The 16,282-nt window shown below is 35.8% G+C and overlaps 2 protein-coding genes across 5 annotated transcripts; both read left to right on the forward strand.

Annotated features, from left to right (window-relative positions):
* Positions 1-87: 87 nt before the first annotated feature.
* LOC112783143 (probable RNA-dependent RNA polymerase 5) lies at positions 88-9,501 on the forward strand. Of its 4 annotated transcripts, none has more exons than XM_025825936.3 (18): positions 88-819; positions 1,368-1,539; positions 1,626-1,752; positions 2,123-2,197; positions 2,427-2,616; positions 2,855-3,053; positions 3,159-3,246; positions 3,335-3,475; positions 4,425-4,496; positions 5,024-5,130; positions 5,789-5,937; positions 6,096-6,318; positions 6,621-6,846; positions 7,055-7,227; positions 7,513-7,672; positions 8,322-8,460; positions 8,779-8,951; positions 9,080-9,501. In XM_025825936.3, the coding sequence occupies exons 1-18, from the start codon at positions 471-473 to the stop codon at positions 9,314-9,316; spliced, it is 3,000 nt and encodes a 999-aa protein (XP_025681721.1). In that variant the 5' UTR covers positions 88-470; the 3' UTR covers positions 9,317-9,501. The 4 variants fall into 4 exon arrangements, with proteins under 4 accessions (XP_025681721.1, XP_072087690.1, XP_025681722.1 ...); XM_072231589.1 differs by having other exon boundaries at positions 2,442-2,616; XM_025825937.3 differs by having other exon boundaries at positions 1,374-1,539.
* A 3,518-nt stretch (positions 9,502-13,019) lies between these two features.
* On the forward strand, positions 13,020-16,066 carry LOC112783389 (uncharacterized). Its single transcript, XM_025826323.3, has 2 exons — positions 13,020-14,094; positions 15,303-16,066. Exons 1-2 carry the CDS (start codon positions 13,231-13,233, stop codon positions 15,717-15,719), a joined length of 1,281 nt encoding a protein of 426 aa, XP_025682108.1. The 5' UTR covers positions 13,020-13,230; the 3' UTR covers positions 15,720-16,066.
* Positions 16,067-16,282: the final 216 nt, after the last annotated feature.

Raw genomic sequence — 16,282 nt, forward strand, 5'->3', positions numbered from 1 at the left:
ATGTTTTTTTTTTTCCGGCTCATTTTAATTTAAGAAAAATATAGACACAATAAAAATATTAAATAATGTGAATAATTAATATATCGAATATTCATTTTATTAGGTGTGCAAATAATTATTCTAATATTAAAATTTAAATAAATAATTTAAAAATATAATATATTTTGATTTAATTGGTGATTCATATTGTTAAAAAAATTATTGGTTACCTAGTCTAACTCATTTATTTAGATAGTGAACAAATTTTGGTTCAACACTCTTTAAAATTCTGGAGATAATCACCAAAATTTGATCAATATCTAAATTCGTTAAAATTTAAACCATTATACGTAAACGCAGAATCATGTATACCCACTCTTCAGTGTCCTCACTCCTAACACGCTCTCTTTTCACCGTTCTTCGCCATTTCTTCTTCTTCTTCTTCTTCTTCTTCTTCTTCTTCTTCTTCATTCACACATTTTCACAAACACATGGCGAGTAACAATGGAACAGAGCAAGTAGTGGTGCCTCTTCCAGCTTCGGTGGACAATCTTCTAGAGCGCATCTGCAAGGAACAGAACCAGAGTCCTCCAGATTCTAAAGTCAGGCGCAAGCTCGCTGAAATTGACGAGCAAGAAGCCCTTAATTTACTAAACAAAATCTCAAACTCCAAAATCAAGTCTCTAAGCGCATTCATACTTTACTTGATCAAACAATCAACTGGCTCATCATCCCCATCTTCATTTCCTTCTCCGTCGAACTCCCCTTTTGCTTCTTCTACTCTCTCTCCCAACGGTTTCACCGGTTCACCTACGCGCACGATGAGGCAGCACCACCAAAGTATGCTTCTTTACTTTGAGTTTGCATCTTTTCACTCGTTGCTGGGTTCAGTTACACAGGAAAAGGAGTAGTTCTTCACTTCTTTGCTTCCTCTTTTGATTATTCTTTAGGAAAAAAATGGAACTTTTTAACTATTGACAAATTTGAACTTGGAATCTGTATCTGCTTGATCTCATTTCTTACGTGCATAGCATATTTTGAGTTTAAAACGTCGTTTTCCACTTTCCTTTCTTTTTTCAAGACTAAATTATTTTCCGGTTTTGCCCCCACCCTTTTGTCAAAATTATTTTTGTTTTGTTTGTTTGAGTTTGCTTTTCTTTTCCATGATTGTTTGTATGAATAAATAGAGTATCATTTGTGCAGCATGAATACTGCAAATGCAATGTTGAGTGTGATACTATGATTCATTTATATGTTGATGTTGGTTTCTTAGTAAAGTACCTTGCTTCTGTCAGGAACATAACACAGTTTTAATGTCGTTAGTTAGGGCTTTTAGTGCCATTGTGGGATCATTTACAAGCTTCACTCTTTGTCGTTCATTTTTGAAGCTACAGATACAGTTGGTTTAGGCAGTTCTCAGGCCGTTGTTACAGAACTTAAACGAAACCCCTTGGATTTTTATGCTGAAAGAAGAGAAGAGAAGATGCTTAGTCCACAGATGGTGGCACTTGGAGAATTGGAGTTCAGAAGGGCCTTTCTGCTGTTGAGTTACATTGGAGGGTAAGCTCAGTGCATCTTGGCTATTCTTCTGTTTGGTTTTTGGTTTTTCGTTGCATATAATTCTGTTTTCATTCATACAATTACAGGGAGAGTCTTGAGAGACTTCAACCGGACTATATTAGAAGCTTGAAAGATTTGCCTATGGGAAGGTTTGAGAGAACAATATGGCAAGATGTGGGGCATAAATATATAAAGGATTGCGATCGGCAGTCGGTAAATATCATGAACTGATTTCTGGATAGAAATTTGGGTTGGTTTATTTCTTTGCAATAGGTTTATAGTTTATTCCTTTGCAATTGGTTTAAGTGCAACTGTGAGATCTGCAATCAAGTTGACTTTTGTTTCAAATTTTAATGTTTGGAATTTATGGTAGTCATAAAATTTGCATTAGTAAACTCTTAATTGTTTCAATAGTGCTCGACATACAAAAATAAAAATTTTGTTTAACAGGATGGGAATATCTTGTTTAGCCTTGGGATAGAAGACTTTTACAGTCTACAATGATGCATATCAACATGATGCTCTTTCATTCTGCGTTAAATTTCTTTTCTGTTTGTACTAACGACAACCTTGGTTTCTTCAGTATGTTGAATGGGATTCTAGTAGGCCACATGTATATCAATGCTATGTTTCTACGGATGGGAGCTTAAGATTCAAGGTTTGTAGATCTCGACATTGTTTTTTTGTACTGTCAAAATTTGTGACCACTCGGTGGTTTTACTGCCGTCAAGGTTCCCATTTGTATAGCATTAATATTTGTATACTTTTATGAAATTGCGATTCTGTATCAGTAAGCTGCCTGCATATTGTTTATTTTTCTACATAGATATTTTATTTCTATGCTCATGCTTTACTTTATTGGTCCTGTACGTATATCAATCTCTCAGGGTCCTATTATACAGAACTCAAGAACACACCTACAGAGAACGTTAGGGGATGACAATGTTTTAGTTGTTAAATTCTCCGAGGAGAAAAGTATTCCAAAGATGCGAATCACTGTTGATGAGGCTATCAACCTGTATGAGAAGTTTGGAAAGGAAGGGATCCAAGTTGGCCTTAGATTGTATCGCTTTTTTGGTAACCTTTTTATTCTTGTTCTTTATATGTACCCCCTCTCCCTTTTCTGGTTAACCTCCAATTATGATTTAACTACTAAATAGAGTGAGAAATTTGCTTTTAAATTTTATCCTTTGATATATAATATTCTATTTTTGATAGATCATTACTGTGCCATATATCAGATGTTATCTCTTGAGTTGTTTAAGAAACTTGTAGTGACTGGCATGTGTTTATACATCTTTCACCAATTGAGCAGTTTTTAAAGATGGTGGAAAGGAAGAGAAGAAGAAGGACCCAGCATCGTCCTCTGTAAAGTGTTATTTTGTTAGGATGAAGTCACTTTCTTCTGCTGATGAGAGGGCATCGTACATTCTGGCAGATCGGAAAATGATCGAAGCTAGATGTTTGTTTATGCATGCTCACACGTTAGCTAGTGTGGATAAGTATATGGCTAGGTATTATGACAAATACTATTTTTAGACATTTATATTTTATTTTGGCCTGCACTTAATCACCTCATAATAGATTTTGTCCAAGAAACTAACTGTAGTGGTTTTCAGATTCTCTCTTCTTCTATCAAAGACATTCAAACTTGACATTGACTTGGCTAGTGTGAATGTTAAGCAAATTGATGATGAATATTGCCTGGTATAGTCAATATACTCAATTTTTATAATTTACAGTCTTGCATGAAGCAAATTATTATTATTTGACCTTCCTTGTCACTGGGAATTAGGATGAAAAAGGAGAAAAAGTTCCCGATATAGATGGCAAACCGCGTATTCACACAGATGGAACTGGGTTCATCTCAGAAGACTTGGCGTCGTGCTGCCCTACCAATGTATATAAAGGAGCTGCCAAAAATAAAACCATGAAGGTTTCTTGACTTTTTAGTGTATCATTCCACTAAATTGTTCAGTTAAATTCCTTTTTTCCCCCAATGACTAGTCATTTGTTAAGAATCCACATTAAAAAGAAAAAATGTGTTGCAAAACCACTACAGCACTACTGCAACTCTTTCATCATAAAAAGAACCATGCATCTGCTTTTGGTAACTAATAACAGTTTTGGTTGGTGGATTAAATTTTGTTTCACTTCCTGTGAAAGGATGAACTCAAGTTTCACCTTTGTGGTTTATACATTCTCCGATATTGTGGTTTGTGGTTTGTGCTTTATCTTATTGACTTTAATGCCTGAAAAATTGTGGAGTTAAACTTTAATGACTCCACACATAAAAACTGTTCTGAAAGTCGATGCATGGAAGAGAAAAATTTTGGATGGGAGCTCTTCATTTTTCTTGTATTTTTTTCCGTCATGTCTTCCATAAGAATAAAAATGTCTTCAATGGACTAAATCAGGGGGGGAAAATGAAAGAGAGGTTGAAAGGAAATGTTTTTTCTAGTGCAAAACTTGTTTATATTGTGTTTTGAAGAAACTTTCTTTTATACATACTCTCTCTTTATATATATATATATATATATATATATATATATATGGTGAAATATGTTTTCCCTGTACTTTATCATATTCTGGTTCTCCTTTTGTTGGTATTTCCTGGTGAAGTAAATGACAAATTTTATATGGTAAGAAATATTTTAATATGCTTTATGATCCATCCCCTTTGTGAGTATTCTGTGCTTATGACTGTCATTAAACTTATGAAATTCCCAGTCTGTTAGCTTTTGATGATACAATGGGAGATGCTCAATTTCTGTGGTTTCCTTGCCAGTTTTAATATTGCAATGACGTTTTTGTATTGCTTGTTCATGTCATATGCCTGGATATTGTCCTAATAGAATTTATAATTTTCCCTTTTGCCCATAAAGCCTTTGATGATCCAGTGCCGTCTCTTCCACAAGGGTTCTGCAATTAAAGGCACACTTGTGGTTAATTATACGGTATGTTTTTGAACAACTCTTGTTTTTAAAAATCATGATTTCCTCTTTGGCATATGTTTATCTAGTCAATATTATGGAACACCTAGTTTGCTGAGTGCTTTTTAAGCTGTCTGAATTGATATGTAAATTATAACTGTGTAGATCATAAGATATTTGTACATTTTGGTATTTCAATGTTTTACTCCACTGTGTTTATTCTGGTTTTCAATGATTAAGTTGAACATGTAGTATTATAATGATGAGAAGGATAACATAGGTGACATGTTTATATTGTTGCAATTAAGCATTGGTGGACTATATTATAGAAGTGTATATTCCCAAATTTATCCACATAGGGCATGCTGGTATTTTAGCTTTCCAATATATTTTTCCTGGTTACTAGAGGTGCTTGACATACTCTCTACTTAGAATTGGATCGGTATTGTGGTCTATTCTATAAAATAATTTATTTTCTCTAGATAAAGAAAAATATTAGCGTAAAGTATACTTTTTGTCCCTAATATATATATGGGTTGATGATCGTGCAGCTTCCTCCTAGGACAATCCAGGTTCGGGATTCAATGATTAAAGTTAAGACCGACAAAGAACTTGCGAATGCTCCAAGCATAGATTCGTTAGAAGTGGTGGGAACGAGGTTTTTCACATCATCACCTTTCCTGCTAGTATTTTGTCTTAGTTATCATTATTTTGATAATTAAATTAGTTCAGAAGCTGATAAAGTATATGTCCAATCACATATTACTTGTTAAGGGATAATGTATTTGCTTTTCTCGATTTATGTGTTTCATCTGGATGTGCAACTTTAGCATTTCACCAGACTATTGACCAATGAGCCCTTTCAATGCTGTGCTTTATTGTTTATATTTACGTTTCACCATTTACTAATAATCCTCGATATAAATGGGCTAAAGAGGCATATAATGATTTCCTTAATAAGGGTGCTTGGAGGAGATGAGGGTTTCACCTGGTGGAGTTTGGTGAAGGTAGATGTATGCATCCAGAGAGGTTGTTCCTAGAGTTTTTACTAGGAACTTCCAAGTCCAAAGGCTACAAGGTTTGCCAAGGCTAGCCCCTAGCGCAGTAGTCGTTTATTTGATAAAACGAATATAAATGGTTACTCGCTATCTTTTTCTATTGAAAGAAATCCATAAGGACACTATTTGATGATTCTATGTTGCCCAAAGTTTGCAACCGATAATAGATAGTAGATTGTTCAAGCTTTTTCTTATGAAGCAAAATATCTACTGTTTTTTAGGGAGAGAAATCACTAACTAAAGTTCCACATGTTTCAGCAATCACCCAAATCGGTCATTCTTGTCTAAATATCTCATTGCACTTCTAAGCTATGGTGGAGTTCCAAATGAATACTTCATAGAAGTACTTGAGGATAATCTGAAAGATGTTGACCAAATCTTCTCTAATAAGCGCGCTGCATTTAGAGGTTGTTCATGCAGATTAATAAGATATATTTAGTCATATTTCATCAAGGTCTTACTTATTTAGTTATTTTGGTCTTTGGATAAGAGTTAAATTAATTTACTGTTTTAAATGTGTTGAAATCTCACCAAGCAAAGCTTTCTAACCATCATTTACATGCAGTTGCTCTAAACCATGGTGAGATGGATGACTTCACTGCGTTGCGAATGATCTTATGTGGGATTCCTATTGAAGAGCCACATTTGCAGTTTCAATTGTCCGTATTTGCAAAGGAGGAAATGAAGAAGCTTAGAGGAGGGAAGATATATATACCGGATTCTTTCTATTTGATGGGGACTGTTGATCCGACTGGAAAATTAGAAAGAAATCAAGTTTGTGTAATTCAGTAAGCATAAATCTTTTACTCTTTGGAATTAATTAATCTTTTATCCAGAAAATTTTCTAAATTTTAGATGTATTTGATATTCAAAACTAATGAAAACAGAATATTTGTCTTGTTGACACATACATCCTTGTAGTGAAAATGGCCATTTTCGCCAAGAATGAACTGTATGCAATATTGAGTAGAACAAAATGCAATGAGCATGTTTAGCTGCATCATGCTCTATAGCGTTCCTTTAAAAAAATGGAATAATTTTTGCAATTTAATATTATTATGTCTGAGCTGATTGTTCCTTTTCTTTGTAGTGAAAATGGCCCAATTACAGGGGAAGTGTTAGTTTACAGAAATCCAGGTTTACATTTTGGGGACATTCACAGAATGGATGCGGTACCTGTGGAGGAACTAAAATCTTATGTTGGCGATAGCAAGTATGCAATTTTCTTCCCATGTGTTGGCCCTCGCTCTGTGGCAGATGAGATTGCCGGAGGTGATTTTGATGGAGACATGTACTGGGTTTCACAAAATTCTGAGGTTCCAATCTCTGTTTGAAATTCAATTTATTCTTCTCTCTAAATTTGTTTATTGCATTGTTGTCCCATTATCTTCACAAAATGGAACTTTTCTTCTGGGGGAATATACCCTTCTTATTTGCTATTTGTCTGCATGTATATGTGCATGTTATTCTCTGAGGATCTTTAAAGTAGTTTAATTTGACCATTCAAAGTTTGAAATGCTGCAGCTATTAAAATACTTCAGACAGAGTGATCCTTGGATCGAAACTCGACCTGAAGAGCCTTATGATAAAGAACCACATGATAAAGAACCAAGTGTTAAAGAACCACGTGATATGTCTTCTGAGGAATTTGAGGAACAGCTTTTTAGACTATACCTAAAGACTCGATTTGAACCAAGGTGAATTTGCAGAGATATATATAAATTTGTAGAATTCTAGTTGTATATCTGCTTTCCGAAGTCGAAATTGTGCAAGGTACTGCAGGCAAAATTAGATTTAAATACGTGCGTCATACTCATATCTACTAGATGACCACTCTTTTATGCTGATTTAGACACCTTATCCTGTACTCGTTACATGTAATACTTGAATAACATAGCGAATCCAGGTAACAAGGCTGTTGGTGGAACACAATTCCAGTTGATCTTAGGGATTTTATTTTATTTTATTTTTGTACCTTTCAGCAATGCAATAGGTGTGGCTGCTGAGAGCTGGATGGCACTTATGGATCGATTTTTGACCATAAGAAATGAAGAGGAGAAGGAACGAGTGAAGGAAAACATAATTAGATTGGTTAATATATATTATATGGCATTGGATGCTCCGAAGAAAAGTGGTCGTAAGGTTAGTTTGACTGTATCATTCTATTATTGCTTTATATCTGGTGTCTGCTTGTGGACTCGATGACTTTTCTTGACCAAGCAATTAGCAGTTGTGTGAATGCTTCTTCTCACTTGGCATGGAACTATTTGTCATATTGAAGTCTATAGGTTGATCTGAGCTTCCCGATCCAACCCCCCCCCCCTCCCCTCCTCCTCCTTTTTCCCAATCATGGGATTTTATGATCTTGGATTGTGTGCAATGCATTCATTACTTGATTAAATTTACTGTTATCATGATGAACTTTGTTATCTGTAAATATTAGAATTTATCGTGTTCTACTTTGCATGTTCATTATGGCGTGCAAATCTGGGTGCATGTCTCTTCTCTTCTGATCAATTGTCCCAAACTTCTCTTATTCATTTGTTGCCAGTCATTGCCAATAGATGCAATAATTTCATATCCTTTATTCTATCATCCGTGGTTTTCAGTTTTCTACTATTTAAATGTTCGTTTCAGGATTGAAAAATCATGTTTCTGGTGCTGTATGGTCAAATAGATGACATCACTGAATTTGGTTTTATTGATGTAAATATTTACAAATAATGCTTTCCAGAATGAATACCATCTGTGTTTTCCAGTCTGAACTCTGAAACATGTACTTTATCAACAGATTGAAGTCCCAAAAGAGTTGTCTGCAGAATTGTTCCCACATTATATGGAAAAGGAGAAATCATTCACTTCAACCTCTGTGTTAGGAATGATATATGATGAGGTTCTCAGATGGCAACATAAAGAAGATTCTGCAATAGGTGAGTACTTGCATTTAAGTCAGGTATTTATGTATTTATATAAATATAGAAAAGGATTGTCAAGCAAATAACATTATCATCTGGCAAGGTCCCGGGATGATAGATGTATATTGCTCTACTTTTTCATAGAGGATAGGGGGTGTTTATGAAGATTCAAACTTGCAATCTTCTGGTTATAAGGTAGCAACCTTAACGTGGTTTTGCAGCTTACCTTCATGATTTATTTATTTATTTATTTTCCTCCAAGTACTTTATATAAGGTGATGTACAATCTGTCCATTTTATGGATGCTGATTATCGTCCTGTCCATGTTACCAGAAATAAAAAAACTCCCTTGTTTTGATATTGAAGTACCTAAAACAAGTTTGGAAAATTGGCAAAATTTATATGAGGAGTATAAGAGTGATATGACTGCTGCCTTAAGAGACAAAGAAAATGACAAAGATGCTTCCAAAGAGAAGGCAGATGAAGTCATCAAATATTATAAGCAGGTGAAATTCATATTTTTCTAGTTATATTATTTGTATATACCCTCATTCTATATGTAAGCACATTTTTTTTACTCCCTGGATGTTACCATGAACAGTGTGTGCTGATGGGAATTTTCCTTTTTGCGTAGAAACTGTATGGTGGTGCTGACAACATGGAAGATAGTGCAAGAGACATAAATGATATTTATAATGATGCTTTGGCTGTGTATAATGTTACTTATGACCATGCCATGGCAGTGAAGCAAGTTGGTAAATGCAGATTTGCATGGATGGTTGCAGGTTCACCTCTATGCAGTCTTTATAACCTTAAACAAGATGAAAAGGCTTTTGTGGTTTCCCTCTCTATATTGCGTGAGATTGGATGATCATCTTCACTCTACACAGTCATACTAGCTAGTTAATTGTATCATAGCCTATGCCAATACTTTGGTTGATGAACTGTTACCAAACTGCACCTTAGCTGTGCCTGTAATATAATATAGGATTTTCATGTTATCAAGTATCAACCTGTAGGATTGGTCATTGGCAAGTAATGAAACTTTGTGCACTATATTCATTGTAGATCTTTATGTTGCTGCTTTAAGTTATATATGTGATATGTGACCAACTGACCATGTTTGTTTTGGGGATTTATGATGTTAATGTCTAATAATACGGAGTGGCAGTAGTGGAGACAATGATGATGGTGATAGAGATGGAGCTGATGGCGGCACGGCCGTAGGCACGATGGAGGATGTTATATTGCGGAAAATGAAGCAAACTTTGTGCATTATTTTGGTTTATTGCAGTTATTTTTGTGGCTGTTTTTAAGTGGGAATGTGGTATCTGTTAATATTGATCGTGGGGAGTTTTCATGTCTAATATATGTAGTTAACCCTACTAAATTTATCTGTCATTATTTTTGTAGCTCAAGAAATTAAATGAAAATTTAGAAACTTGGTTGTAGTTAGTCGATGAAGATTCTTTTTTGAGTTAGAACTTTAAACAATTTAGTAGTTAGTGATTACTTAAAAATGGTGATAGTTTGGAAGAATTGTTAATTTATTATCTTACTGGTGTTGGTGTTCATAAAAAAACCAAAATGTGGTTAATAGGTTAAAAAATCATAACCACATTTTAATGAAACAATTTAAAAATTATATCCATATTTTTTAGAATTGGTTAACCAAAATCAAATTTAAAAAAACCGGTTTTTAAACCGGTTAACTAAAACCAAAACCAAATTAAAATCAAAATATAATTTCAAAACCAAATTACATACTCTCTCTCTCTCCCTTCCTCTCCCTTTCTCTTTTCCTCCCTCTCCCCCTTACTCTCTCTTTCTCTCTCTCTCTCTCTCTCTCTCTCTTTCTCTCTCTCTCTCTCCCTTCTTTCTCTCTCTCTCTCTCTCTCTCTCTCTCTCTCTCTCTCCCTACCCTCCCTCCTCTCTCTCTCTCTCTCATTTTCCTCTTTCTCCTCCTCTCCTTTTTTCTCTCCCTATCCTCTCTCTCTCTATTCTCTATCCCCTTCTCTCTCTTCTTTTCCCCTATTTCTCTCCCTTTTCCCTCTCTCTCCCCTTTCCTTCCCCCCTCTCTCTCCCTTCTCTCACTAACTCATTTTTCTCTTTATCTCCTCTCTCCTTTCCTTCTTTCTCCTCTTCTCTCTCTCTCTCTTCCTCTCTCTCCCCTATCTCTCTCTTTCCCTTTCTTCCTCTCTTTCTCTCTCTCTCCCCTCTTCCTCCTTCTCTCTCTCTCTCTCTCTCTCTCTCTTTCTCTCTCCACCTCGTCTTTCTTTCTCTCTCCATTGTCTCTCCACCCTTCTCTCCCTCTCTCTCCCCTTCCCTCTTTCTCTCTCTCCCTCTCTCTTTCTCTCCTTCTCTCTCTATCTCTCTCTCCTTCTCTCTGCTCTCTCACTTCCTCTCTCTCTCTTTCCTTGCCCTCTTTCTCCCCCTCCGTTCTCTCTCTTCCTCTCTCCTCCCTTTCTCTCTCTAATCATCTCTCCCCTTTTTCTATCTCTCCTCCTCCTCTCTCTCCCCTCCTCTCTCTCTCTATCCTCTCCTCTCCTTCTCTCTCTCCCATATCTCTCTACTTTCTCCTCTCTTTTCCCTTCTCTCTCTTTCTCTCTCTCTCCCCTCTCCTTCTTCTCTCTCTCTCCTTTACCTCCCCTCTCTTTCTCTCTCTTTTTTTCTTTTCTCTCTCTCCTCCTGTTCCTCTCTTCATTTTCTCTCCTTCTCCTCTTTCTTTTCTTACTCTTTCTTTTCTCTTTCTCTCTCAACCTTCTCTCAATCTCTATCCCTCTTCTATCTCTTTTCTTCTCTTCTCTCCAAAGCGAGAGGAAAGAGAGAGAGGAGGCGAAGATAGAGGAGGAGAAAGAAAAAAAGAGAGAGATAAGAAGAGAGAAGAAGGATAAGAGAGAGAGAAGCAGAGAGAGAAAGAGAGAGGAGAGAGAGAGAGGGTGGGAAGAGAGAAGGAGAGAGAGACAGAAAAAGAGAAGGAGAGAGAAAAGAGAAGAGGGGAGAGAGAAGGAGAGAGGGAGAGGAGGGGAGAGAGAAAGAGGGAGGGGGAGAGAGAGAGCATGGGGAGAGAGAGGGAGAGAAGGATAGAGAGAACGAAAGGGGAGGGGGAGAAAGAGGGGGAAGGGGAGAGAGAGAGATAGATAGAGAGGAGGGGGAGAGAGAGAAGAGAAAGAGAGGAGGAGAGAGAAAAATGGAAGAGAGAGAGAGAGAAAGAGAGAGAGAGAGAAAAGAAAGAGAAGAGGAGAGAGAGAGAGAAAGAGAAAAAAATTATTTATAGAAAATATTGAAAAGAGATAAGAAAGATAAAGGAACCAAAGCAATGGAAGGGACTTCATTATTTACAAATGTTACTTGTATAATTTAGAAAGAAAAAAATTAGATTAAAAAAATTCAATTAAAAAAATGTTTAAAATTTTGGATTTTTGTATGTAAAAATATTAATTTTTGTGTAAAAATCTATTTTTACATGTAAAAACCAATTTTATGGTATAAAAACCAATTTTTTAGTATAAAAAACCGGTTTTTTGTGTAAAAATTTATTTTTACATGTAAAAACCATTTTTATGGTATAAAAACTAATTCTTTTAGTACAAAAACCGGTTTTTTAGTACAAAAATCAGTTTTTTATATAAAAACCGGTTTTATTTTAATAACCGGTTAAAAACCGATTTTGATTTTTGAAATTCACTAACCGATTAATAACCGGTTTCATCATGTAAAACCAATTTGGTTAATTAACCAATACTATATTTTTGGTTAACCAAAAAATTGGTTTAATTTTTGGATTAACCAAACCATGAACACCCCTAAATATTAAGATTCAATTATAAATTTATAATTGTCTTATCTTGAATAAAGCATGATTGTGTAGAAAAAGTCTTGCAATCAATTTAAATTTCCTTTTAATCTTTAATTAAAAGTACAAATAATGTACAATTCTGACTAATATTTATACTTTTGGTTTTCTATCAATTATTCTCTCCGTTTTGCTTTGAGATATTTTTATGTTTCTCCTTTTATCTCATGTATCCATATAATATACTAAATCTAAAAAATGTTACTGTCTGTTGAACAATGTTTTACATCTTATGCTAACTTAACAAAATGTTTGATGGTAATTCATTCTATCATTGTTTTTATTTGAATATATTTTTTCACATATTAATTATCAAATAATTATATATATTTTCTCTCTTTAGATTAGACAAAAGATTGTTGAGATATAACTATTTTTTTACATGTATTTAGACATACAATTTCACTTCACCAATCTAAATTGACGTGTAGGGATGGGTCAATGGTGAATGAAAATTACTTAGACACTCATACAATCAAGCCCTTATTGTAGAATGATAATCTCTATAGATTTGTCGTTTAATTGTCCTATTTATATCATGAGCAAATATTTTTTTTTTATTATTTTAAACCAAAAAAGACTCGAATTTACGATTTTTTAGATGAGTATAAAAAGACTATGCCATTTGAACTATAACTCATTAATATCATGAACAAATAGTTTAAAAAAACAAATAATTAAAGTTAAATGAATTTAATATTGTGAGATATAATTTTGAAATAATTAAAGAGTTTATTTCTTTAAAAGGTTTGTGTATCATATTTGGCCATAGGGTTTATCTCTTGTAAATTAATTACCCCTTTTTTTGTTTGTATAAATGAATAAATTAAACTAAAAAATTAATCCATATCCAAAGAGTATTTAGTGCTTTTCAAGTAACATAAACATCATATCATCAGTCGGGGACCGCCAAAACCCGAGAATCCCAAATGGATCTCCTCAAGCAAGAGCTCCTCAAGAAGCGCCAATCCCTCGCCGAGGTCACCGGCGGAAAGAGAGTCTTCAAGCGCTCCGAGATCCAACAGAAGGAGATCCAAAAGCTCCGCGAGCAAGAGAAGCGTGAGTTGGAAGCCAAATCCAATCGCCACGACAACGCCTCCACCAATAGCAACAACAACAATGCGTCCTCCACCTCCGGCTCAGCCTCCGCTGCCGCTGCGTCGTCTTCCACCGGTGGTACATCCAAGCTCCCCAGTTCTGCCTCCTCCTTAGCCTCGGGAACTTCCCTCACCGAGGAGCAGAATATCGACAAGCTCGTCCTCTCAAAACAGGAGGTCATCCGCCGCCTCCGGTTCCTCAAGCAGCCGGTGACGCTGTTCGGCGAAGACAACGATGCCAGGCTGGATCGCCTGAAGTACGTGTTGAAAGCTGGTTTGTTTGAAGTCGATAGCGACATGACGGAAGGGCAGACCAATGATTTCCTGCGCGATATTGCGGAGCTGAGAAAGCGTCAGAAGACGGGAATGCTGGGCGAGAGGAAGAGGCAGAAGGCGGAGGACGGCGCTTCCGAAGACAGGGAAGGTGGCGCTGGAGATGACGATTTGAGCGAAGGGTCCAGTGGCATGGACGGCGACAAGGACTCAGACTCGAAGCGGATGAAAGCGGATTTCGATGAGCTGTGCGAGGAGGATAAGATTTTGGTTTTCTTCAAGAAGCTGCTGAACGAGTGGAAGCAAGAGCTGCAGGAGATGCCGGAGGCCGAGAGGCGAACCGCGAAAGGGAAGTCCATGGTCGCCACGTTCAAGCAGTGCGCGCGGTACCTCAACCCGCTGTTCAAGTTCTGCAGGAAGAAGGTGAATTTTTACGCACGCTCTAGTTATTCTCTAATTGAAATTATTCTTGAAGGGAAAACAGTTATGTGGAAGTTAAATTTTGAAGATCAGTGTCGAGTGATGTGTAGGGTGATTTTCTAGCATTGAAGTAGGATTGGAGGGGAAAAAATGGAATTGTATGTGTGATCAAACCATAGTTAGCAAATCTGTAAACTGAACACATTCTGAATTTGATTACTGCATGTTTGCATGTCTATATAGACATATTTGATTACTTGTTAGGATGGAGCTTGAATAGTCCATGTCTGCATATCTATTATTATAAATTTGTTTATAGATGAGTGGTTTGGACATCATTGGAGAGGGATGAGTGAAAATCTTGTTTTAGGTTTTGAAGAATGCTTAGGCTTAGGAGAGTGGATCAAATGAAGGGTAGTACTGTAAATTACAGGAAGAGAGAAACCTAAGAAAATTATACAATAAATTATTTGAAGAACTTTAGATATAATTTGTTTAAACACACAAGATTTATGATAGGTATTGTGGCGTAGTCTGTGGCTAACCCCATCTAGTAGGACAAAGTTTAGTTTCTCTGGTGAGTTTGTTCATGGAGTCTATCTGATTCAGTTGGGGAGCGTTTTGGTTTGGTTTTGCATTTATGATAGATCCTAATGGCTTCAATTGATACATGTTGCCAAGTGCCAACTCTTCCAGTGGAGAAAGCTTTGTTGTTAAAATTGGTGATCAGAAACAACAAGGACAATCATGGCTAGTTGATATACCCCTTTCCTCTGTCTTAATTATCGAGGTTGTGCTGGAAATTGTACTGGTCATAATTTAGATGTATATATGCGTCGTGCTATATGTTTTACCTGCTAATGACAATATTAGTTCCGAAACGACAATCATTGCTAGTTGCTACTTTCTGCTTTTTACCTGTTAAGAATGATTTTCTGCTTGGTCCTTTAGTCAGTATATAGGAAGATATTGAAACACAGTCCTAGAATGTTGTTGTTGTTGGGAGAGGGACACAACAAGAGAGTCGGAGTGTTAGAGGATTTACTGAACATAATTATATACACTCGTTGAATGTTTAATGGATATTGTTTCAAGTAGTAAATTTTATGGTTTTAAGGATAAATTTTTCTTGTTTGCATAGTATGTTCAGTAATGTAAGCACATTGAAGCAATTCGCTGATAGTTCGTGTTGGGTTCCATGCAATTTTCAGGTTCTTCCTGATGACATCCGACAGGCATTAATGATTGTGGTTGATTGCTGCATGAAGCGAGATTATCTGGCTGCAATGGACCATTACATCAAGCTGGCCATCGGGAATGCACCTTGGCCTATTGGTGTTACTATGGTTGGTATCCACGAAAGGTCTGCTCGTGAAAAGATTTACACCAACAGTGTTGCTCACATTATGAATGATGAGACTACTCGCAAGTACTTGCAATCAATTAAGAGGCTAATGACATTTTGCCAACGTCGATACCCAACAATGCCATCTAAAGCTGTTGAGTTTAACAGCTTGGCAAATGGTAGTGATTTGCAGTCACTGCTAGCAGAGGAGAGATTTAGTGGGGGAATCAATCAAGCATCTGAGGAGAGACTTAGGATAATGCCTGCTCCAAGAGATAGCTAGTTAATCCTAATTAAAAAAAGAGAGCTAGTTATTACCCTTGAATGACATCATATTTTCAAGTTATGCAGGGATATGATGCATCTGATTAAGTTTATTCCGAAGATACGATCTGTTTCTGATTCTAAATCTGAGATTGTATAAGCTATAAAGGGTTGCATTTGTGAAAATGGCAACAGAAAACATGTAAAATGTTGATCTCGTAAATTTTCATGTAAATGGCAACGTTATGGTTGACTAGGTTAGCTAGGTTAGAAAATGGAGCAGACGAGCAAACTGTAAAATTTACATAATTAACACAAAAGAAATATAATATAATAAAATTATAAAATTGAATTATTCTATTCTAATTATATTTCTAGTGAGATATGAAGTGATAATTGGTGATACTATTTTTATTTTAACCAGTTTTTTTCTAAAGAGATTTTAAATGGGTATTCATTCTAACTAAATTAAATCTATAGCATTGAGATAAAAAGTAGTAATTTAAGATACTTTACCTAAAATTAAGTTTCAATTACATTTAAAATACTAAATTAAATAGTATAACATTCAATTCGAACACA

Source organism: Arachis hypogaea, chromosome 20 (genome assembly GCF_003086295.3).
Source record: "Arachis hypogaea cultivar Tifrunner chromosome 20, arahy.Tifrunner.gnm2.J5K5, whole genome shotgun sequence".
Lineage (NCBI taxonomy): Eukaryota > Viridiplantae > Streptophyta > Magnoliopsida > Fabales > Fabaceae > Arachis > Arachis hypogaea.

Coding starts and splice junctions, on each gene's coding strand:
- LOC112783143 (XM_025825936.3), top strand. CDS start 471: ATGGCGAGTAACAATGGAACAGAGCAAGTAGTGGTGCCTCTTCCAGCT. Junction 6,319..6,620: donor AATCAAGTTTGTGTAATTCA/GTAAGCATAAAT, acceptor TTTTCTTTGTAG/TGAAAATGGCCCAATTACAG. Junction 7,673..8,321: donor CGAAGAAAAGTGGTCGTAAG/GTTAGTTTGACT, acceptor CTTTATCAACAG/ATTGAAGTCCCAAAAGAGTT.
- LOC112783389 (XM_025826323.3), top strand. CDS start 13,231: ATGGATCTCCTCAAGCAAGAGCTCCTCAAGAAGCGCCAATCCCTCGCC. Junction 14,095..15,302: donor TCAAGTTCTGCAGGAAGAAG/GTGAATTTTTAC, acceptor TGCAATTTTCAG/GTTCTTCCTGATGACATCCG.